The sequence below is a fragment of the Aythya ferina genome (assembly GCF_964211825.1).
Source record: "Aythya ferina genome assembly, chromosome: 1".
In the NCBI taxonomy this organism is placed as follows: domain Eukaryota; kingdom Metazoa; phylum Chordata; class Aves; order Anseriformes; family Anatidae; genus Aythya; species Aythya ferina.
Window position 1 is genome coordinate 161364252 of NC_140296.1, and position 25628 is coordinate 161389879.

Here is a 25628-nt window from a genome sequence, read left to right on the forward strand (position 1 = left end):
GTTATTCCCCAGAGGATGTAAAGACAAAATTAGCATAGATAATCCAGTAATTATGGCACGTTAAAGGTCAAGGTGTAATTGTGGTGGTAGTTTTTGTACAGTGACTGGCAGAAACAGTAGTTGTTTTTTCTTTGTTTAACAGTTAAGAACTTTTTGTTTTCCATTTGAAAGACAAATTTATCTCTTATGTATTTTTGGGATTTGTTTTTTTCTGCATCTAAGTTTTGTAGGCTATTCTGAATAGGTTATTCAAGCAATTCTGGCATTTTCCCTAACAACTCACAAGAATTGGAAAAATTGGTACCTTTAGTTATTCTTCCCTTTCAGAGTTGTTTATTCACGAGAGATTCTTACTGTGTTAAACAAGTGAAGCCATAAAACAAACATTTTGGTAATCAGGCCAAAGTACTCATAAATTATCACCAGGCAGCTCTAAATCTGTCATAAATTCTTACTGACTTGTTCACAGGAATGTTTATATAATTGAAAGCAAATATAGAGAGGAAGTTAAGTCTCCATTTTACAAGTTAAATCAACTATAGTGAGATGAAGAACACCCACACACTTGGCTCTGGATCAGCCAAGACATTCTTGAAAAGCAAACCTTTAAGAAATCTTTATTATATAACAAAATTATGAAATCAAATTCAAGGTGTAAAAATTAGCAATTTTCCAGGTGTCAGTGATTGTACTTTGCTTGCATTTTCCTTGTATTACAGCATATCACCTTGAGCAGGGAATTACATGTTTGGAATCTTTCCAGAAAAGCTAATTTTGGCATAGCTGGGAACATAGATGTAATTAATGTAGGATGTGTTAGAGCTAGGACTCACTGAAAGGGGTTCACAGAGCCACAGTTCCAGAGATGTGGAGAAAACATCTAACCTACTGAATGAGATGCTGTCTTACGATATTATATATCACCTTAAAAAGAGGTGTAGAAACTGCCATAAAACATAGACAAATATATTAAAAGATATTTATGATACATTAAAGTATAATTTACAATGTAAAGTATAGGAGCAAATGATTAGGGTTTATATACCAGTCAGTGAAATATCAATAAGCAAAGTAAATGAGAGGTCATTTAGTATTAAAACGAAGCAGTTAGCAAAATACAGCTTAGTCCATTGATCAGAGTGATACAGTTGTGAAATACGATGTTGGAGAGAGAATATTTGGAAATAGATGGCAAGATGTATCTATTCCATGTAATTTTAATCACAGGAACAGGAAGTTTATAATCTTAACAGGTGGCAAGGATGATTTGTTCAAATTAAAGAATATCCAATCAGCAAATCCAAATGCTAAATAGCCAAATGTCTGAGATACATAAGATGAAGAGTCCATTGAACCACTCCTCATAAGAATCATCCTGTCTTGAAAAAGTGACAAACTACTAAAGGATCATGAATCATGACAATTCTAGTGTTTGAAATAAAGAGACCAAGGGAACTATTGATTTGAATTCAATCCTGAGTAAAATAATGGAATGGCAGATTTAGGGCTATATGAAAAAGTGGAATTTAGCCTGAACATTGCAGAAATTTTCTATGTATTGCTGATATGGTTTTATGAGAGATTGGTAGATTGGTTTTGTCAGACATTATTGGCAGATATCTAGTTGTTTATCTTTTTTTTTTCTTTTTTTTTTTTTTTTTTTTTTTTTCTTTTTAACCCCATCAGTGTCAATACATGAACTTTGGATTTCTTTAGGAAATTTGATTCATTCTTACACAGCATTTTGAAGTGCTTCTATTTTATAGCATTGGTAGAAAACAGATGGATTAGAATATGGGCCACCTTATTGTTAAAATTTAGTGCTTTTGTCCATGATCTAGAAAGCCTTTTATGATAAAACTTCAGATGATATAAATTGGTTAAAAGTAAACAGCAAAAATAAGTAGTTATCACTAAATAATGGGAACACATTCAACAAAGTGTTTTTTTGTTATGTTATGAATAAGGTATAGTTATGTCATACATAACGGAGTCAAGAATGCCAGTGAGATCATCCTGAAAATGGTGGTGTGGAAATGAAACTTGATGAGGTCATCCATATAATTTCCAAGGTGTTTGCATTGGTTTACATTTTATGTAAGCAAGTATATAAAAAAGATCTATCTTGATGGAGTAAGGAAGTGATCTATGTGCTTCATTAATAATTCATCAGCTGGAAGAGTGTATGAAGCTCTGATATTTATGTTTCAGAGATGAACTGGCTTCAACCAAAATCTAGAAGAGGACTGCAAAAAGTAATCCATGGGTTGGGGAAAAGAAACTTTAAGAGCTGGATCTATTTTGTTGAAATTGAGAAAATACTGAGAAATGACCCGTTAGTGAGGCATGTGAGAGAGGCAGGACATTTCAGGCTTGCAGACAAAAGGATGGAAGGAAAAACAAAACAAAGCAAAACAAACAAACAACAACAACAACAAAAAAAACAACTTGTAAAGTCATGTAAAGCAAGGGAATTAAGATCTTAGTTTCTACATCTCTCTACTTCTCTACACAAAACTGAATCTAAACAAAAGTCTCAGTAAAACATTCAGTTTCTACTTATATGCTCCCATCTGTTCTGTAGTTATGGATTCTGCTTCTAAAGTTATGGATTATTATACAGCTAAGATCTTTATTGCCTTGATTTGCATGTCTCAACCAAAAATAGGTGCACAGATGAACCTGAGACCATCTGATCATGTTCCTTGCCTGAGTTCTGTGTAGTCTGTGCTAGAACAGTGATTGTAATGAAGTACCGAGACTTAGAGCTTCTGTTGTTAGTCTGTGGGTCAGGAAAAATTTATTTCTTGCAATGTATAATTTTGCTTCTTAACCTCTCACCTTCCTTTGATATTGGCTGCTTTAGGAAGTGTAGTATTTAACACAGTTGAGCCATGCCTTCAGGTGCAACAGCTGTTCTTTCTGTTCTTTTTTTTTTTTTTTTTTTTTCCTGCTGGTGTAGTAGTTTCTTTGCAGACCACCATGTAAGACTTCTGGCTGGGTAGCAGTCTTCTACAAAAACAGATTGGCAGGGATATTTTTTCCCATCTTTTTCTGTAGCACAGGGAACAGAAGATGTGCACTAGCAGCTGGAATTACTTAGGAACTTCTCACTGAAGTGCTTTCCTGCCATATCAAAAGCTGGGGATAAGGGTGGCATGTTAGTAGTCTCCTGTCTTTACTTTTTGTAGCAATCAGTTTAATTTTCTATGACTGAGGCCTTTGGCCTAGGTCATTTTTCAAGTTTTGTTTAAGTATAGCTGTGTGAAACATAATGGTTGTGATACAGGGATGGTCATAGTGACTGATCTAGCATCTTTTAGAATTAACTTCTAATCATATACATCATCACCTGGATGCATCAGTAGATTTAATTCAATTCTAATGCAAAATTGTTCAGATAGCCTGTAACTTCATCTTCAAGACAGCAGGTAACAGTATATTAATCTTTTTTTTTTTTTTTTTTTTTCAACATAAGCTCAAGGAACAAGTAGTGCTAGCCTCATTTGCATACATTACAATATTTTTGCTTAGGACATGCCCAAGCCCTTAATTCTGCAGGATAGCAATTATCATTATCTAATAACCACAGGCAAAAGAGTGAAGATTGCATTGCATCTACTATATCTTTAAAATCAGTGTAGTCTACTTCTTTTTTCCTCATGGTGTCACTATAGGATAAATTTAATGTTCCTTGGATATCCCCCATATTGGAAAATGATTTGATTTCCCTTGTCTCACTGGATTTCTGGTCTTTCTAATACTTGTTTAGAGGAGATGATAACAAATATATTGCCTTGAAATGTGGACGTGTTCTCTCTGTCATTGACCACCATTAACATTGTGCATAAATATATATTTTTTCTTTTTTTCTTCTTCTTTTTTTTTTTTTTTTAGAATTTATTATTGGAATAAATTTAGCTTTGGAAAAGGATCTGGAGAATCTAAGCAGTTCTAATGATTTGAAGGTAGTTATATATAAAAAATGACAAAAAGGCATGTAGCTTCTGATTGAATGGCTTATTATGTTAAATATCCAGGCTGAGGGTGTTAAGGTTGCTCAGCCTGAAGAAGAGAGGGCTCTGGGGATAACTTATAGTGGTCTTTGCTACAAGAAATCTGTAGATGGACTCTTTATCAGGGAGTATAATGATAGGACAGGGAGTAATGGCTTTAAACTAAAAGAGGCTGGATTATTTTAGGTATCAGGAAGAAATTATTTACTACAGGGGTGGAGAGGCACTGGCACAGGCTGCCCAGAGAAGCTGTGGATGCCCCATCTCTGGAAGTGTTCAAGACCAGGCTGGATGGGGCATTGGGCAACCTGGCCTGGTAGTAGGTGTACTTGCCCATGGCATGGGGTTGGAACTGCGTGGTACTTCCAACACAAACCATTTTGTGATTCTACAATCTCTTACATGTTTCCTGTATGTGAGAAAGTAGTCTAAGGCCCTCAGTTACTCCCTAAACAGAAAGTGTTTTGAATTCAGATTTTTTTTTTTTTTTGATTGTTAGAAAGAACAGTTTTCCATACACTTGGTGGCAAGAACAAGGACAGGAGAGAGTGATAACTTTGTTCGGTTTACATATTGATCACATCTTTTTCTGTCCATTTGTTGCAACATAACCCGTACCCACATTCTCAAAGATAGCTGGGTAACTGACTTCCACAGCAGAAGAGTGGCAGTAGTGAATACACATGCATGTTAAATAGGACTGATGACAAATTTGCTTGTGGTATTGCACAGGAGAGGGAGTCAATCATGGAGGTGCAGCTTCCCTTTCCAGCATTTGGGATGCATCCTTCCTGCACGGCAAGAACCATAGACCATAGCCTCCATCTAGCTGGGTTATGAGCTCACAGGTATGAAAGCTAACTAGAATCAGGGTATTCAAGGGTGGACTGGATAGAGGTATGGCCAGGAACATTAACTATGATACTTTAGTAAAGAAGTTACAGAGCTTTAAACCATTTCAGAGAAACAGTTCAGCCTTCAGCCTGAACAATATTCCCCTATGCTCCCCTGGTTTCAAGTCCTTTCTTCTTCCCTTCTTCTAGAATTTTCCCATTCCTCTTATATATTCTTTCACTTTCTTCATGTGGTCTTTTTACATGAGATAATGGATATACATTTTCTTAGGTACATGCCTTCATTTAAATATTGTCTCTGATCCTTATACCTTGTCTTTCACTTACATGTTTGTCACTGCCACACAGCGTGGAGTCAATTGTTTGGGCTTATAGTTTGGAGACAGTTAAGGTTACTATTTCTAGACTGTTGTCTTGTTGACATCTTAGACATCATCCTCCAGTGAAGTGTGAAACAGGATAGATGAACAGAATACATTGAAAGAAATCTAGGGCAAAATTAGATGAGAGTCTGCACATAGCACAAACTTTTAATCTAGAACGGAAACTATGAACTATTTCATCTTTGGACATGAAAGCTTATTAGTTGTTTGTCATGCTGTTGTCTTTTGTAAAGGACTGACACAACCTTTTTCACGACCATCTAATTCTCTTTTAAGTGGTCACCATCTTATGGCTATGCCAGTTTTTGATGCTGAGATGGGTAGAAACTAAAAGCCATGTATAGTGCTAGGGTTCTGCAGGAGAAGCAGCCTCTCGTATATATGTTGGCAGACCACCAAAAACAGATTTGTGGTATGCCCCCTCCTGTCAGTGGTGAGCAGTAGCTCCTTTGGCATTTAATAAATGCCAGGCCAGGTTGGAATAGTCAGCATGGCCAGTCTCAAAAGCAACAACTGCTTCAGAAATCCTTCCAGCTCCACAACACAGGATTCCCCCCTTGTTACCTCCTGATGTCGTCCAGTCCTGATGAATTCTCCCAGCAGCTTCTTGCCTTGTATAATAGAGATTTCACTACCCAAATAATGTTCACAATCTTTTGTCACCGACACTTACCTCACTTTGATTCCAATTTCCGTATCATCTCATGTCAAATGCAATCCTTTTATCATCTCTCATTTTTTGCCAGCACTCCACCCTCCCACTGTAAGGCAGTTGTTGCAATTAACTCCTGTGCTCACAACATGTAGATGCTCCAGTTTCTTCATGTACTCTCCTTGATTGCCTCTGCTTCCCTCTTACCTTGAGTAGAGAGCAGGAAAAGCAACCTTCCTCACATCCTGATCTTTTGGAGGTGTCTGGCTTTTTTTTCTACCTTCACTTTTAAGATTGACCATTGCCTCCTTACTTCCTATAAAATGCCAGCATCCTACAGACTTAAAAAAAAAAAACAACAAACAAAAAACAAACAAACAAAAAGTCATGTGTTCACAAAAAGGACTAATGATCAAGTAGTAACTGCTTTGGGTTAGTGCAGATTTGTGTCCTGTGTTCACAGAAGTCTCTTTGGCTCTGAAAGAGGAATGCTGAACCATTGTCCCATGACAGATGGGACCCCATCAATTTGCCTCCAGTGGGCAAAAAATCAGTTAGTAAAATCAGTGGGTAAAAAATCAGTGGGTAAAATCAGTTAGTCCTTTTTGGACTAATTAGTTAGTGCAGGAAAATGTTTCCTCTAAAATCCCAGGTTTCTGCAAATACAGAAGTACCTTATGCCTGTTAACTCTTATGTTTCCTTCCAGTTTCAATTTATGTCTGCTGTGGGGGCTTCAGTCATTCGCTGACTCACTGTCCCCCCAAACTATTCTCTTCATACTAATTTCCTGTCCTAACAGTCTTTCATCCATCTCATTTTACATCAGTCTTGCTAGCCATCCTCAGTTGCTTTTGCCCCTTATTATCTCTCCCAAACAAGTCCAGCTGCTTGCTGTGCCACTTTACCTGTTTGACATCTCTTTGATAAACCAGGATCAAATTTCTCCTGCAAATTGCCATCCTTCCTGTTGCTTCACTTCCCTTATATTTTAGGGTTGTGTTACAGCTCCTGCCTTTTCCTTTAATTGTAGGGGTCACTCAGCTACCCAGTTTTATAGCCTGAAAATCTGGACATTTTAATACTTTTGGTGTCTGAAGTGTATTCATTTTAACATAACTTCCCCTGGAACTCTTAAGTATGTAATTAAATATGGAAAGACAGCAGTTGAATAGTGCACCAAAAAAAACCAACAGTTAATTAAGGGCTTTAAAGTATGAGGTGTTTACCATCTGTAAACAAAATCTGTATTCTAAAATAAAGCTGTCTCCACAGCAATGCCTGAGTTTGTGTGGGACAGGATCAAAAGCCCAGTGAAACTGGGGAAAGGGAAGGGATGACATTTCCCTGACTTCAGTATCCCTTGGCTCAGCCCCTTGTTTCATTTAGCAATGATAAAATGACGCACAACGTCCTGTGACTGTACAACTTCATTTTATTTTGTGTGCTTTTATAGGATATAAATAAATGACAAAATTACAAAATTTATAACTGGAAGCCCAAGCATATTTACATAAGTTTTGTTGCAGTGAGGCTACTATTTACTGTTCTCCTATACAATTTTCCTTTTGGTACCATATTTTTAGTGTTAGTTTTTTACTGCCAGTTGACTACGTACATATCAACAGTGAATAGGCAAAATATGTACAAGGAACTATTTTGTTCAAGTAAATCGAATACTGTATTAAAAGTATGTCATCACTCAGCGCTATGATTAGGTTTAACTAAACCATATACAATTATCAGGTTTAAACCAAGTTCAGTTATCCATTTTTGGAATTTACCAACTGACCATTCTGACTGAAAATCTCAGCTGGATATGAAATAATAATTAAAAAAACGTTAAGACAACCACACAATTTATCAATATCTCTATAATGAACTTCAAAATGATTCACAATTTGACTGGATAGAACAATATACGTTAAAATGCCATTTTTCTCCTATAGTGATATTTGTACTGTTATAATTTCAGATCTACATAAATATACATCATGGTATTATACAAATACTCCACAGACATTAAAAAAATTAAAACACTTTAAAGAAAATGTAAGTAAATATTATTTAATCAAATATTAAGCAAATGCTTAACCATTTTGTTCCATGAAAACATTTTTATTACTTTGGAATTTTTTTCTTTTTCTCACCATTTTTATTTAGAAAATGTTTTGCAGTATAATTTTATCAACAATCTTCCAAACAAGTTTTCTGTGACAGAAATCTTGATAGCAAAATCCAGAGTTTTGATTTTGTTTTAGAACCACTGAGATTATTTTAAAAAATACTAGTAGAATTCATGGCTATAGCAATGTCAAACTGCATAAACTATTATGTAGGTGTAGTAGAATGACCATTCATTCCACTTGCATTCCAGACTGATCACACGGAACATCCAGTGCACTGATGCTACAACTTTTATAATTTTCATAATGCTGCAATAGCAATGGTTTAATCAACTTTAAAATAAACAATATTTGTCATAATTAATCTGGCTTCCTTTCCATAAATACTCATATGCTTTCCCATAGTTTTTCTCTTCCATAAAAATATCTAATAAAGGTTTTCTGTGCATTATTAATACTTTTTTTCTATCCATTCATAAAACTCTGATCCTTTGTTACAATTCAAGAAGTTCCTATTTCTGTAGAGGATCAAAGGACACCAATGATTACATATAAAACCAGCGCACACAGAAATCAGGGTACCTAATTTCTTGTCACTTTAATGAGTTCTTTATTCAACACAGCAATTATTAATGAATTCAGTGGTTTCACAAATACTCTATTTATTAATTCTGGTTCTATTTCAATTAAAAACTGCCAAGATTTAAATAAAAAACCAATCAAATATCCTACTTGTAGGCAGCATTAGTGTTAGTTAGGAGACCTTTTGTTTTTTTAAAAAGTAGAATTCTAAAATAAGAAATCAAAGAAAGCACTGTGGCAAAGTCACAAGGGAGAACTGTGTGAAAAATAATGTTTCTCACTCCTCTTGTGGACTGTAATTTTAAAAGTCTTCATATAGTGTCATTCTTCTGTCAGTGCTGCAGGAAGAAGATCACCAGAAATGACTATCAGCCTTTTTCGTTAGTTACAAGGCCACTCATACAGTGCAGTCTTCCTCTCTGCTGGATTGAAACGTTGCCATAAAGGAAAGGCTGTGCTGTGACTGCTTGGAGTGCAAGGCACAACAAGGAACAGGGGGAGAGTTTTGTATCAGAAAATTGTAGTTTCATACTTGGTATTAATGCCTCTTTTGGCTTCTTGTCCAGGTTCAACAATCCATGGTAGATTCGCAAGAGTCTTTTGTTCAGATGGATCTATTTGCTTTAAAAAAAAAAAAAAGCAGATAAACAGATGGGTTACCATCTCTGCACACAGCATTTCTAGTAGAAGTTTTTTCTTAAAAAAAAAAAAAAATACTAGAAAACACCACAAAACCTTTATCAATAAAGCCCTGTTCTAATGTCTACAGCAGTAGTCTGCAGTGGTCTGTATTCCCATCTACCTACTGATGGTTGCCCTGATTTACAGTTTAGATCAGAGCAGTGCTGATCCCCAAGCTCTAGCGCATCAAAGCTTGTTAATGCTACATTTAAAGCACCATTTGATCCTGCAAAGTCCTTTCAGTACTGAGACAGATGATAGCATCAGGAAATGTTCTTTCTTAAAATCCTATGGTGATGAACAAGAAAGTGCATGGTCATATGTACACGTTCATGTATACATATCCCCTTCCCCTCATCCCAGAATTAAATATCACAGAGTATGGTTCTCCTTTATAGCCAATGAATATGATACACTATGTAGTCAACTACATGATCATGCTACGCTCACTTGAATTAAAATAATTTTTGTAATTTTTGAATAGCTGTATCATAAAAGAGTGTTTCACTGTCAGCTGTGCACTCTAGGATGACAAGAAAATATAAAGAAAATCAATATGTTGCTCTGATCACCTACGATTTTTAGGAATTTGGGATTTCAAAGAAGATATTGAAAAGGGTATTGAAACCCTGTTCTGAAAGGAGGTTCTGTAGAAGGTAAAAAAAAAAAAAAAAAAAAAAAAAAGTAGGAAACGAAGTTGTTTGGTGTGACAAGATCACTGTAGATTGATTTGGATTTGCAATTTGATTAGGTTTCATCATCTGGCAATCATACCCAAATCAAACATCAAAATTTTTGAGATACTGATTTGCACATGCAGTGATTGTGTAACAAAAATAGGTTTAGTGCTGATTTTATTTCTTGACACAGGCTCCAGGAAGTCCATGGAACTGAACAGTTTTAAATGTATGCATTGGCTGTGATACACAACACTTAAAAGAGGACAATACATTGAAATCAGGCTGAATCAATTAAAACTTTGGAATAACTAGAAAAGAAATATGTTCAACACTAGTCAAGCAACTTTCTAAACCAGAGGAACACAAATTGGGCAGTTCTGAGTGGCTTCCTGCACTGCAGTGACATAACCCTACCACGTGATGAGCAGAGGCAGCACAGCTGAGACGTGGAGAGTTTCTGACTCAACAGGTGTGTTAACTTACACAGCTTCTACACATGCATCAATTCTTACTGTATAGCTTACTATTATTATTATTGTTATTATTATTATTTTTTTTACATGCACCACTCCTTTCTACTTACCACTGACTTCCGAATACTAACACGTGGTTTTGGAATAGGTTTAGAAGGTTTATTTTCAAAGCTTTCTGGGAGTGTTGAAGAATGGCCCCCTTTTCGTGCTTGTAGTGCAAGCTGATAGGCCACCTCAAATGCTTGTCCTAATGTAAGAATGATTTCATAAGCTAAATTCTGGAATGAAACAAAAACATTTAAAATTGGAATTAGGTGGAGTTATTGTTAGATATAAGAAGTGGCACAGTACTGTTTACAGAATGCATTTTAATGAAAATAATTAAAAACAATATCTGCAATATTTACATCTGTTATTTGATTTCTCATTGATTAAGGACAATCTATATGTAATCTACTGTAGTTAAAATAATTACTTTAAAAAACTTTGAAAACATTATCTCACTAAACATGAGAAAAGGGGTGGGTGGATGGGTGTCACCTCTTTTTCAAACAAGTCATTAACCCCTCCACCCCTTCCCACCTCACCCTGTATCTGCTGTTCTTGAGACCCCACCCATCTTGGACTGCTGTGGGTATCTGACATTCCACCTTCCTCTACTTCAGACCTCCAGACTTCCTTTGCTGACCTCTCCTTCTCCAGAGCTGGCTGACCACAATCCAAACTGCAAGTGAAAGTCTTTTTTTTTTTTTTTTTTTTCCCCGTCCAGGTTTGTGGGGTTGTTTTGGTATATTTATTTATAGGCTCTTACAAACTTTCCAATAATATTTTGAACACCTGCAGAGCAAACACAAGCCTGCAGGCTTGCTTTCTTATGTCCTGCATTCTTCTTAGAGTAATTCATACATCTTGGATTTAATTCAGAAGTTACTCTCTCCTTCCTGAACATCTGTAGCCCACAGCTGGGTGCATTCCTGTATGCTTTGAAATTAGGTGAGCCCTTAAAACACCTACATGCTTTTGATGTAATTTCAGATGTAGCAATTTTATGTGATGCATCTTTTTAGCTTGTCAAGTCTAACTGCTGAGTTTGTAATAAGTGAGAAAGCAGTGCAAGACACACAGAAATACACTCTGCCCTTCAGTCATTAAATGGTTAAAAGTCTATGTGTCTTATTTCATGCCATATACTACAGTTTCACTGCAGTCATGAAGAAATTCTATCCCTTTGTTATCACACTACATTGAATGATGTACTTTATAACCCACACATTCTCTGTAATGAGAGTCTTTATACTCTGTAGAAAAAGTGTAGGCTAAATTCAGCCTATTTGGCTCATTACAGAAGCTTCTTATAAAGGTGCCAACTCTGGCCTTTGTTAGGTCAGAGAGAAAACAATTATACTCCTCCACTGGGACATCCTCTCAGCTGTTATGACTGCATTAACAACAGCAAGCTAGCCAAAGTTACATAGTTTCCCAAATAAAAATGTTTGTCTGATTTGATAGCAATAGTCTCCAAATTGTCTCCCTCTTAATTTAAGGAAACTGGCCAGGACTGAGAAATACTGAAGTTTGCCAGTGGAATCATAAATGAAAACCTAAAGAGACTATTATAAAGTGGTCTGCCTTTTAGCAGGACACTAGTTATAGAATTAAGACCAATTGAGTATAATTGTTAAAAAGGTACAGAATAATATTATTTGAAATAGACTGCACATATTAGTAGCGCGAGGATATTATTCTAACGACATCTTAATCTGCTGTTGTGACAGTAAAGTAGTGTACTATGTCACTGTGGGATTATCTACGCTGGATATTATTATTGGTAAAGGAATACATCAACAGAACAGGGTGTAATAAAGGTTTGGAGAAAAAACAGACTGTAATACTATTGGGACTGGCAGAACGCACTATCCAGGAAGGTATACATAAAGGTCCCTGAGAGACAGACTGAACAGTTCTGAGATCAGAGTAGAGAAAAGCAGAGAGTCTGCCATGCAGAGACATGGGAAATGTAGTCTGCATCCTGCATCTTGTCGTAAGCTACTATGGTTTGTTTTCTTGTATAGTGTGTAAAATGAAAAAAATAGGCCTGCCTAGAGCATGCAAACATGTAGCTGTTTCTATAGTTAATACATATTTGAAATATGGCAAACAGTGCAAAGTGTGTACTGTTCTGTTCATTATTCTAAACATAAACTGAACCATAACTTGTGCATAAATGTCACACATGGTGTACTGTGATAGAGCTTTGAAGAAGTGAAGCGTGCACTTCACTTGTATATAATGGAGGGCTTCAGAATTTTACCTTTTAAAATTTAAACAAAGTATCTGCAGAATTCTAATTGGAAAAAAAAACACACACACAACAGAAGTAAATAGGTTTGGGTTGAGAGATTTCTCACTTGTAGTACTAGGGGAGGAATATGAAGATGAGAGTTAGCATATATTGGATGGGCTATTACTGGAGAGGTAAGAGCAGGATTCCCTTGAGGATATGGGAGGAAGACAACAACTGTAAAAACCATAATGTAAATCCTTCTGATGGACTGAGCACACCATTTTATTATTATTATTATTTTTTAAACATATAACACAAAAGGAAGTAAAGAAGTCTGTCTACCCAAGATATGCCTAGTACAAAAGTTGTACACCATGTGGTCGCTGTGGAGGACGTTGACTTTTACGTCACCCCATAAAGCTCCTTGGAAAGGAGGTAAACTTTTTAGGACCATGGCGATTCTGAGTGCTGCTGCAATCCCATTCTTTGCTCAGCATGGCAGAGAAGGAAAGTGAGTAAGCTAATGCCTTTAATTTGTGTGTTATGAGAAACTGAGGTCAATTGCCTTGTTTCCAGTGTAATGTTATATTTCAATTCCTTAGTGCAAGTCTGAGTCAGTATTCTTCAACCACTTTAATTCAGCCAACCAATTACAACAGCTAATTGTTTTGCTACAGTTTTTTTTTTTGTTTTTTTTTTTTTTTTTTTCCCTGCATAAGTTGCAGCAGGCACTGTTTCTTCGTTGTATTTTCATGCTTCCATAAAGCTATGTTGAGGCTTCAGGAATATTTTAAGAATGAGAGCAAGATTGCTAATTTCTGTCTTTTGATCTACAAAAACTAAAATGTCACTTGCAAGGAATTTTTTTTTTTTTTTTTTTTTTGCCTTTTTTGAAAAACACTTTGGATATACTGAGGATTTGATGGGTTTCTGCTTTAAGGCAATGATTTTTTTCCCCTTTATGATCAATGTTATATTTGGTCTTTAAACTGAATTTACTGGAGAAGCTTCCTTTGGTATCGCACAGATAATTGGTATGAGCTACCCACCTCATTGGCTGTGTAGGAATGTCAATTAGGAGATCCTCTATGCAATGTACTGAACTTAAAATCCCAGTAGGTAAAACCAAACCGAACACAGTATATGAAATTTTAACTTGAAAAATCTGAAAATTCTATCCCAGTTCAAAATTTCCATTCCCTGGAATGTAATCATTTGCCCGATTCTTAGTCATGATGGTCTTCAAGGCCTGACGTCAAGGATTTCTACTATAAAAACCTGACAAATATGGAAGGTTATTTATTAGTAAATAGAGTTCCTTGGGTGTAGAGCTGTTATACATGTACGTTTACACTGTTGACTGTACAGATGCTTTACCCTCCAGACCACAAAACATTTACATTTGGGGGCACCTGAAAGGACGTGCATTTGTCTGCACTCTAATGCGTCACCCTTTGTGCATTCAAGGGGAAGAAAGCTCAGCTCACCAAAGCTGGTATGACGAGAGAAGCACACCTGGCATTTGCCTTTAACAGCTGTGGACTCCTGGGCTGCATGAGGTTTTCATGAACAGGCACTCATGCAACTTAAATTCTTGATCCTTTCTCATTGTGGATTTAAAGCAATGACATATGTCAAACCCTTCTGAATCCTTCCCTCTCTTCTAATGTAGCACAGTGAGATATTGTATGCAATAAAAAGATGGAAACAGGCCTTCAAATTGTGCTTTTCAGACTGCTGCAAAAGCTATCTATGTAGACTAGACAAAGAGGAGAGACTCATTTGCTCATGAGCTGAAAGCTCTCCGTGCCTGAGTGTGCTCCATCTCAAGAAGGTTGTGAGGAGAAATTAAAATGCTTTCACACATTCTGCCTAATGTTCCCCTGAGAGGACAGCATCTGGGCATGCCATCTCTGGGGTTTGGAAAGGAAGGAAGTATTCTGTTCCGAGGACAAGCAAATGCTATGTTGATTGTACCTGGATGGTCATGTGAACAAAGAACAACTTCCAAAACAAATTTCAGTCTCCAAATCCACTGGAAGAAGGCAATAAAGAGAACTTTGAGACCTGAAAACATGTTTTTTCATCTCTGCTATATATGTATACTAGCAGTTTCCAATGCTTATCCAGCTTAATCTGTGCAATGAAGGACAGAAGAATACAGAAAAGCAAAGTCTTTGGGTTATGCAGAGCGCTAGTCAGGCCCTTTGCATGAAGAAAAGCAGATACTGTTCCAGTTTATGCAGATTATTTTCTATTAATTGGTGTGTTGCACAATGAAAGAATACCTGACTGAAATTACTTTGGATGTCTCCCATATATGAACTGAACTTTGGCACAGGGACTGTTATGATGGCTTATTTCTCCAGTAGGAATCCCTCACTGGTAGTTTTAGGGTTGTTTTTTTCTGAGTGAATGAGTGAAGTGGGTTTCAAATATCACTCAATAAATCCTCTTCTCCCCAAGCCTTGTGTCCTTCAATATTCTTCAGGCAAGTCTGATGTTTTTCCCAATTTTGATTATAGCATTATAACTCTGAGTAGAGAAGTTGAATGTACAGTCACTTCTAAATAGTATCAGTAATGCTGGTAGTTGACATGTTATACTAAAATACTTTCCTATTTGGGAAAAAAAAAAAAAAAAAAAAAAAAAAGCTATTCCCCACATTTCCTGGGGAATTGAAGGACCTAAGAGAGTGAAAAAAAATCATCTAATAGTGTATATTATATTACCATAATATATATTAGATGCATCTTTTTTTATACTTTATTGTGGGTTTTACCATTTTGAACTTTACTTTTCTTACCATGGTTGGATTTCTATCTACTAAAAAAATGACAGGACTGTTTCTATTAGCAAACTGTAAGATCAGGCTCCATAAAGGCTGGACTTAAATAGAAAATTTAAATTACTGTATTCTTATGTTCTGAATATTTAGATATTTATTATTATTTTTTTTTTTTCCCACGGAGCTTGTACTTCCATAAGAAATGTTAGATCCTAAAACATAAAACAACACACATACACAAAAAGAATATTTCAGTAGATAACACCCGACTGAGGATTATATAGCAGAAAAAAAAATATGACAGTTAGACATTAAATAGCTATTTTAAGCAATATGGAAACATTAAAGTGCTTAGGGTATTAAATGCTCCTCCTAAGGTATGGGAAGTGAGCAAAATGTTAGAATTATTTCTGGATCACTATTCTGGAAAATGAATGTTACCCGGGTCTGTGTTTGTGTTTGATTATTAGACCTATAAATGAAGATATGGTATTTGGAAACTATTTGTTTTTAACTGAAATAAGAGTTTTGAGACTGATTTCCAAATAAATGCAATCTGCTTTCAAAAGGAAAAGGTGGTGTCAAAATAATTTTTCTCCAAACTCCATATCTGGATTATTTCTTAAACTAAAACTCCCACTTCCATGACATAGAGCATAAGAGAACAGAGGGACCATAATAATCTGATGATGGTTACAGGTGTAACTTTTTACACAGGAACATAAAAAGGACAGTGTTCTGTTCATATCTCTGTTATCACAGATGTTTCAAATCTATGAGATTTAGTGTGGTAGCCAAATATTCCTAGGACCTCTAGAGATATGTAGTTAGTTCTCTGTGTGGTCTCCTCTTTCTTAGATCTAAGTTTTTTTTTTTTTTGGTTGTCTGTTTGAAGTAAGAATAAAACTTTTCATATTTTCCCTGTACGTTTGCAGAAGTTTCGGTTTTCCAGGTTATTCAATACAATACCGAAAGGTTTAAGAAATACTTAGAAAGATGTTTGCTTTATTGGGACTGATTCAGCTAAACATTGAAACCCGTGGAGCAGTTGGGCTAAGAAATCCAAAGAAATCACTTATTGGGATAACATCTGATCTCTGTCCAAAAAGCAGACCACATCCACATTGTGAACGTGGGATGTTTCCACTCCACAATAAAGTGATTTTCCCTCTCACCCTTTGTTGGTTGGTTTGGAGAGACTGATGAGGGTAAAAGCCAAAAAGCTGGAACTCACCAAACCAGTCCTTCCTTGACTTTTCAGGCAGTGGAACATAGTCTAAAATGCAAACTTATTTTAAGCTACTTCTTGAGTCAGACTTTCAGCAGGACTAAGCACTGAATGTAATGAATATTGATTACATCTGCTACATTCTGAAATTTCAGACTGGGTGGCCAAAAGTGATTTTTGTGAACTTCTTGGAAAGCTGTAGCATAGATTAGAAGAATTGTTTGTCAAGACTCACTTATAAACATGTTTAAAGAATTCATACATGTTGTACTATACTAATGTTTTTGAATGATTTTTGTTTCAATAGCATTTCAAATTTCTCTTGTGCTATGCACTAAAGTTACAGTAAAAATCTGTAATTACATAGGTGAATTATTTCAGATATGAAATAAGATAGTATCAAAGAAAATCCTTATTTTTCTCCATAAATGTTATTTTACTACCTCATAGTAGATTAATATTTTCATGTGGTAAATGAACAGTACCTTCTATTAATCACTATATAGCCTGAAAATGATTTAACAGAATTAAAGAACTATAACTATTACAAAGCACTATTAAAGGAAGTATCTTTCATAAACTGACCACATCAAATGCAGTGAATACGTGGCAGTAGTGGTGATTTGTCTTCAAGTCTTTAGTGATGTACGCAAATGTAGAAAGGTCTTCAGGGTCTTGTGCAGCACAGGAAATGTTACGGATTTCATGCTCAGCAATAATATTCTGTTCAAAAAAAAAAAAATCAAACAATTAGGAATTGTAAAAGCTGCAAAATCTTGCTGTTAGATTTGTATTTACATTCATTTACTGTTCTGAAGTATTTCAGAAGTTTTTTACTAAGAAGAGATTTAATACGCTCCATGTGTGAGTTTATACATTTCATTTCAGTTTTGATCTTCTCCAACAATAACTAAAATTGTCAAAAAGCTGGTAGGCAACAAGTGCATTCTATGGTCTTCCCTATGATTTTGCTTGGGTTTTATACAGTTTATGCAGTATTTTTGACAAAAAGACATCTTTCTGGCATAGGGCTGTAAATACAGTTTCAGACTACATGGTTTTTCAGGCTACATGGTTTTCAGGAAAGGATCTGTTGAAACCCAACAGGCTCAATATCCATTTTTTTTTTTTTTTTTTTTTTTTGCACGTGGTGTTTGATAAAATTTAGATACACTCTTTCAAGAAAACAAAACAAAGCATCATCATTTATAATTAAAACCCTGAGCTCTTGAAATGTTTCTGCTTAGTAAGAAGTTTAACTATAGAAGGATCTGGCAACTCTTCTCCACTTAGCAACAACAGCATCCTGTAAGAGATTTAGAAGTATTAAACTCTTCATGCACCTAGCAACGCTACTTGCAACAGCCAGTGTAAACTACAGCATACAACTGAGGTAGAGGTGGGGAGTGGCTGTCTGACGAAATAAATAAATAAAAAACTGTCTAGAGCTTTGAAGAAAATTATGAATATTCATTACATAAATTACTGATATGTAAGTATTGTGTTCAGGCCAAAGGAACCATGAAGCCAGAGAAGAAGATACTGCATAGTGGCTTATGATTAGGCCTTGCTTCATCAGCACACACGTTTCAAATAATTTAACAGAAGAACAACTCATCATATATGATCTTCTGAATTGTGGCCCTCCTGACTGTGGCTATGGCTTTTCCACAAAGCAAACAAACAAAAAAAATAACAAAGAAAGAGAACAAGCCTGCTGCAGTATGACATCTCTATTGCACCAAAGAACACATGACATCTGTAGTGTCACAGTCCCTCACAGCTCTATGTTTCACTGTTGCCTTAGTGGCATCTGTTCAAGTTAAAACAATCTCTGAGCATCTCTGTTTTTCCCTCACCTTTTTTTTTTTTTTTTTCTTTCCAACTCACCTCCTCTCCTCCTCTTTTTTCTTTTTTTTTTTTTTTTTTCATTTTTTCTAAGAACAAGAATTATGTACAACTAAGTTACTTAGAATGCTTTGCCATATCTTCTTTCATTTGCTAAGTGGCAACTTTCCCACTTGTATGTAGGTGTCAAGTTTTCTAAAAGACGTATTAATATACCTAATTGAAGAAATGACGGGTTGGGAAAAATCTTAATAAAAAGCATTCCAAATTTCAAATTACAGAAAAAACATGATAAGGAAACACTTACCAAAGACACAAAATAATCCTCTTAATCTTAAATTGTTGCAAGATACTCGGTTATTTCTGTTTAATGCATTATTCATAAAAATTACAAAAACATTACTTATGTTTCAATATATGCCAGTTTATAATGACATGTATAATCTCTGCTTAACGACCATTGACTTTTTATGTTACTTTAAGCATTTTATTTCCTTTGTTCTCAAATTGATAACTTTTACCCTCAGTAAAGATTTTGATGAGAATTATAATTATACCAAAACCGGTATTTAGATTTAGATATCCCTTTAAGATTACAGATATAGCTGTAATATATTGTCATTGATGTTGTAGTATCAACATTGTAGTTTAATAAGCAGAAAGAATTAATGCTTGGAAGGTGTTAAAATCATGTGAAATACTTATGTTAAATCACGACTCACAAAGCAACCAGCTGAAAGCTCTGCCATGCTGAAACTTTTCCTAGGTGACCTGGGGTTGACACAGGGGTTTGTGCTTTACAGCTTATTTTAACATTAAACCAAGTGAAGTTTGTAAACATACCCATATCGACTTTGTTTTGAATAAAATAAGGTGTGCCTAAAATAAATCTTGTGGATGAAAATTAGTAGTGAAATAGGCTTTTCCCTAGCTTCTACAGAATTATGCTCTGTGATCTCCTTTCCAAGTTAAAAATGTTTTCAGTGCATGCATTTACTATTTCCTAGGGTCACTACTCTAGTAGACCTATAGTTTTAGTCTACAGAAATTGTAAGACTATAAACCAGTTTGCTCTTTTGGGTGCACTCCTCTGGCACTGACCGACAATGAAAAATTGTTGTTCTAAAATTGTTACTCATTTTGTTGAGAGCAACCTCCAGAGCTTCTGAAAAAAAGAAGGGAAGGTGGAAGTCAGTTCTGCTTCTGCCAAGGAAATACCCCTGAGAGATCAAGTTTTTGATAAGAAACCTTCCCTTTGCTTGCCTACCTTGTGTCAGGCAATCCCCCTTCTTGCAGAAATTATCCTGAAGTTAGGGTTAGCTCTGATCCACGAGAAATTTCTGAAAGTCTGCTTTTTTTTTCTAAGCAGCAATTTCTTTCTGGCCTCACTTGCAAAGAAATGGTGTCATGTCAAAGCGGTGTCATGCCAAGCTTCAAGGCGTCACTGAAATAGCTTTAGTGGAATGAGGTCAGAGCCCCTTTGTTACCTGAAGCTTTGCCTGCTGTAACTCAGAATACAAATTCTTAGCTTGGTGGCATAAAGAAAAAGGATGAACATCCGTGAGAGCTGAGTTTTCAAGCACATAACTGCTAGCTATTTTTGTAATTTAAAAGTATGCATTTATTTCTAAGTGGTGTCCAGTGCTGTCAACTATAAGCTCATCAGTACAAGTCTGAATAGGATCTCACCTTAGTGCTAATCTGTTTTGGGTCTTGAAGGAATTGGGTACAGCACACTGTGGACAAGGCTGATAACAACGTTCCTGGGAGGGTTGCAGGCTATTACCTGGCTTTTACAGAAGGGAAAGGCAGTGCAGATTTTGAACTGAAGAGAAAGCATTCTACCACTTGAGCTAACACACAGAACTGTGGCATTATCTTGATCAAGTACATCTATTGCACTACTGGCATAATTTTCAGTGGGATTGAACTAGAGGCACCTAATAAAATTTGCCCAATTTACTTCAAATTTCCTTCATACATAAGACAAGAGGCACTGTACTGGAAGCTCCTTGTGTTCTCTTGATTTTTTATTTTTTATTTTTTATTTTCTTTAACCTAAGGACATTACAGTAATGTCCCTTACACTATAGAGGAGATTTAAGAGCTGAATACAGCTTTATCCAAGTTATAGTTAATAGCATTACAATGTCCTGATTTATGCCCTGCACATTAGAGAACATAAAGGATATGAGGGTTGCAGAAGCTCCATTTTGATTCAATGGAAGAAAAAGAAGCTGACAGGAATCCCTGGCCTCTCTGCTCTAGCCAATATGCCATACCTGACATAATACTAATTTCATATCTGTTTTTCTTTCATGCTGTCTTCTAACCCTGCATGTGGCTTCCAAACTATAGCAGAAGATCACAAACCTGCTTTTGTCCCCTCACTTAAAACCCAGTTCTAGTTACACACCTTTAAAAACTGACTGCTTTGTTAAGTTTGAAGGATACTGGGTTAGATGTATGGTGTGATCTGAATGCTCAGCAACACAAAGCAGTTATATATATTATTAACCTGGTCAGGAAGCTGGGTTGCCTGACTTACTTTTTATATTGTGTAGTGCATTTTAGTCACATAACAGGAAAAAAAAATCATTTCTATTCATATGCAAGCATCAGTATGAATTGCATTTTCTTGCCATCTTAAACATCAGAAGAGAAATCCATGCATTATTTTACTCCGGCTTACAGGGATTTTACATTTTACTTTAGCTAAGCAATAACCCATTGTTCTGTCCATCACTGAGTTCCCCAATCTCTCTCTAAAATATTGTCCATATTTTGAAATGTAAGAGGCAAAGCACAGGAGCATTGTCACACAGGAAGGTGAACAAAATATGGAATTATAACTGTGAAGAATCTGCTGCAGCTCAGTGAGTCAAATGGCTACTACTAGGAACATAGCTGTCAGAGAGGCTCTAACATTTGAAAAGTACACTCACAGCTCATGTTTCTTATTTTTACAATGTCTGGCCCTGGATAAATTCTTGCATCTTCATTGTTTATTGAAACATCTTTACATTCTTATTTTTAGCCAAAAATTATATAGACCTACAAATATGTATATAGGTTTTGCTTATTTAAGGAATTGCATAGGGAAGAACATGGTTAAGGATTCTGTGGAGGCCCCTTGCCAAATGTCTGTTGTGGTGAGCTTGCCTTTTAACAGCAGAAGGCCGGACACAATGTTCTCCAACTGAGCCATTAAGTGTTCCTCACTTGTCCTCCAGACAGTGTTTCTGGAGAGTGACAATAAGATTACTTTCATTTTGGAGAGAAGAGAAGAGAAAAAGAAAGGAAACACAAAGTGCAAATCTGTCCCCTCTATGGCCTGGAGCTCTTACAGAGCCAGCCTCATAAATATTCCTATTTGTGAGGACAAAAAGCTGATATTCAATGATTGCACATACCTTATTTGTTGCATCAATAAATTTGACTCCTTTGTACGAGACAGACAGGACAATGGTTGGCACTTTCTTCATTTGTTCTGTAGACTTCTGAAACAAAAATGAAGATGCAGTTGGAGTTACATTGCATTGCAAGAACAGCGCTCTTTTCTACTTCTGACAAAATACTTCAGTTAAACAATAGGTACTTATCCAAATATTTGACTTTTTCTTGAGCTGACTGTGTTCTGGGCTTTTGAAATAGCTGCTTTGTAGTTACAAAATTCCACAGTTTATTGCAAGGATGCAAGAACTGCAGAGTTCTGCAGTTTATTGCAAGAATGATAAAAACTCTCTTTTTCCTTAGTACTATGGGAAGAGAATGAAGCAAGTTTGCTATACTTGAAATGACCAGTCATGTAATCAAGTATTTCCCAAAATATTCATGTTTAACACATCCATCTGATGTGCCCCATTCAGCTCTGCCTCACCTCTCCCTGTCCTTCTCAGCTGTAAAAATTTACAGCGCAGTGTTTTTTGTAGAACTACTTCTTTTCTGCAATTAGTTGTTATTTAGGAATATTTCACTCTCTCTCTTACCTTCTTGCTGTTATATTCGTGACATGAGATACCCCTGCAGCTCTCCAGGCCTGCCAGTCCAGTGTTATATCAGTTATATTTCTAACTGTCTGCACTTCCTCCAATGTGGTTTCTACTGCAACCTGCTTTACACATGAATTAGCACTGAGGTTAATTCTGCATTCCCTTAGTGCCAGGTTCTCTTACCTACAGTTTATATCTTTGTATAAAGCTATTTTTCTTTTATGCTATTCTACCTTTGTGTGCCTTCAATGTGAGACATGCAGCTAAGATACTTCTTGCTGAATGATTGGGAAAATATTTGGGATAGACGTAAATTCTCTGCAGAAAGCCTATTGATTAGTTTACAGATTAAATTTACTAAAAAAAAAAAAAAAAAGAAAAAAAAAGAAAAAAGAGAGAGAGAGTAAGAAAAATAAGTATGACATATCTTAGAGCTGATTTGAATTCTTTAAGGTGGGAGGCAATTACAGAGAAAACTATTATATACAAAACAACCATAGATAAATAATGTAGATGAAGTTCAGAGAACACTCAGTCATGGTAATTTCTGCCAGTGATCATAGAGATCAATCAAACATATTCTTGAGAGGAAAACCTAAGTTCAGATACAGTTAAATATGAAGAAATACCAGCACATAGAATGATGGTGCAAGCACATCAAAAGGCCTAGAAATACAATCCAAAAAGATCACGAGAGCAGTTGAAAAAAAAAGCAGCAGCAGTGGTTTTGTATCTTTGAAAGGAAATTAAAAAAAAAAAAAAAAAAAGGAGATTTAAGCTTGAAAACACAGACTATATCTGAAAGAAAAAAAAAAAGGTGATGGCAATGCTAGACAGCAAACAAATAATAGCTTAAAAGAAAAAAAATGGAGAGTCCCTTTATCACATCTCATTTCTTCCTGAATCAAACAAGGCTCCATTTTTGCCAACATAACTTTCAAAGCTACAGATCCAACCACATTCTGCAATTAGTGTCCTGTACTGTGAAGGCTAAAACCTCTAATTAAGTTTTGAAGAGAACCCCACCCTTCCATACAACGGAGAGGAATATTGCATCTCTCAGTATCAAATGACAAGAGATTTAAGACGATGTCAAGTGTCAATTTATCCTGGAGAAAGCTTCTTTTACCCAGAAGCCTAGACACTTCTTAAAAATGAAAGCTTAAATGATAAAACATTCTGAAAAATATTACAAAGTCTGAAGGAAGACACTAATCTGATTTACATGTCTCTGAGTGGAAAACGAAATGGCATCCCTGCCAAAAAGAGAGCAAAGCACATACCTGCGTTTCTCTACAATAGATCTCAACCGACTCTTTTCATAAAATACAATTTCAATGCACACAAAGCATGACAGTGACTGCACAGAAGCTGCAGTACATACATCCATCAGAATAACAAGCAATATACCCCACATATGCTCATATCTAGGCAAAACATTCACAAATATGACAACATCACTTTAATCATCTGGCAGTGCAGCAATCATCCAACTTTTGTCCTTTCTTTCTATCCCGACAGCTACATTCAGGAGCTCTTTGTCTCCCATTTTGATTATTGTAATTATCTCCTTCCTTGCCTCCTTAGCAGCAAAATTCCTCTTCTCCTCCCATACACTATGCAAACACAGCTACTAAGTTCACTTATTTTAGCTTTTTGGTCTAATTTGTACTATCTGTCACTTTCCATAAAGGTGAAGCCTCCTGTTGGCAATGTTGTACCAGCTCCCTGAGAGTCCTCCTTCATCTAGACCAGTATTTTGTACTTTAACCATCTTCTTTATCTGTTCTACATTCACCTTGCTTTGTCTAGGGCAGACCTGACCTTTCATATTTATTGAAGGTTGTGAACTGACAGAAGACAATATCTGAGTGAAATAGCTCATCAAGATGCCATTAATCTGTATGTGGCAAATTAGGAAATGAATCAGAGGCTGATTGACATTTGCAATTTATTATGCCAAACCATCTCAGCTGGTAAGGAGTGGACATTCCTTATCAACTTGCAAATCAAACAAAAACCAGGATTCGTGCAAAGGTGTTCTGGAAGATTGCAATCCAGCATACAAACATGATTTAGGGATACAATTCTATGCTTATATGCCTGTTGCAACAAACAGTTGGGAAGTGGGGTAATATCCTTAGTAAAGTGCTATTGTGAAAAACACACAGCTCTCTTTCCCTCACTCCACTCCTAGTGACAGATTAACAGAAGTCCACATAAAATTACTCAAGAGTTTTGAGTTGCCATGGTGAGCTCATACTATTTGTTTGTTCATTCCTTTTTTAATGGAGAGGGTGGCAGCCAGGAAGCGTAACACGAGTTTTCAGAGATACAATACAAATATCATTTGCTCGGCCACTGTAACTGCTTTGGCTCTAGACTCTAGGATGTTGACAGACATCCCACAGCTTTCTTGGTCAGCTGTTTCGGTCCTCTGTGCAGGCCAAGTGGGCATCTCTGCCCATGCCTGTGACCAGAATTTGAGAAGGAGGTACACAGGCACCTGTATTTCCTTTCCTCATGCTTTTCAGTTGCTAACCACCATATCAATTCTGTTGAGGACATGATGAGGTGACAAAATATTTTCATCCATCTGTTGACTCTATGGGAAGCATATGGACCTGAGCCAAGGTTATAGGACCCACAGCTGAAGGCTGGCATAGGATGTCATGTGTATGTTGGCATATGGTCTAATGCTGCAAGGCATGTTCATACCAGAGTAGCAGGATTAGATTTTATCTGATGTAGAAGTAATCATAGTGACAGGACCCTGTTTTGGGCAAGTGCTCACTAGCCTGGAACTGGTCATAGTTACTATGAACTCCACAGTGACTGTAACTTTGGCTCTTTATTTTAATATACAACTTTAGGAGAATCATCTGGATGAACAGCAAGTGTATTCTAGGCTTATTGCCATTGCCTGTCTCTGCCGTTGCCAGAGGATCAGCTGGTCATCCATGCAGGGACAGATGTGCATGTCCTGTCTCCTCAAGTGCACTGCTCCTGCAGTGAGAAGTCTTAATGCTGCAGAGTCTGTATG

At 36.2% G+C, this 25628-nt stretch overlaps 1 protein-coding gene across 6 annotated transcripts in view; it reads right to left on the reverse strand.

Annotated features, from left to right (window-relative positions):
- Positions 1–7320: 7320 nt before the first annotated feature.
- ANKS1B (ankyrin repeat and sterile alpha motif domain containing 1B) overlaps positions 7321–25628 on the reverse strand; it is a 435613-nt gene continuing 417305 nt past the window's right edge. For 5 of the 6 annotated variants that reach the window (XM_084506034.1, XM_084506032.1, XM_084506031.1 and 2 more), the window contains 4 exons: positions 22007–22093; positions 17331–17468; positions 10556–10723; positions 7321–9232 (listed from right to left, as the gene is read on the reverse strand). In XM_084506034.1, the coding sequence (XP_084362160.1) occupies positions 9122–9232; positions 10556–10723; positions 17331–17468; positions 22007–22093 (504 nt within the window). In that variant the 3' untranslated portion in view covers positions 7321–9121. The remainder of the gene's footprint in view (positions 9233–10555; positions 10724–17330; positions 17469–22006; positions 22094–25628) is intronic. The other variant, XM_084506033.1, reaches the window with a different exon arrangement.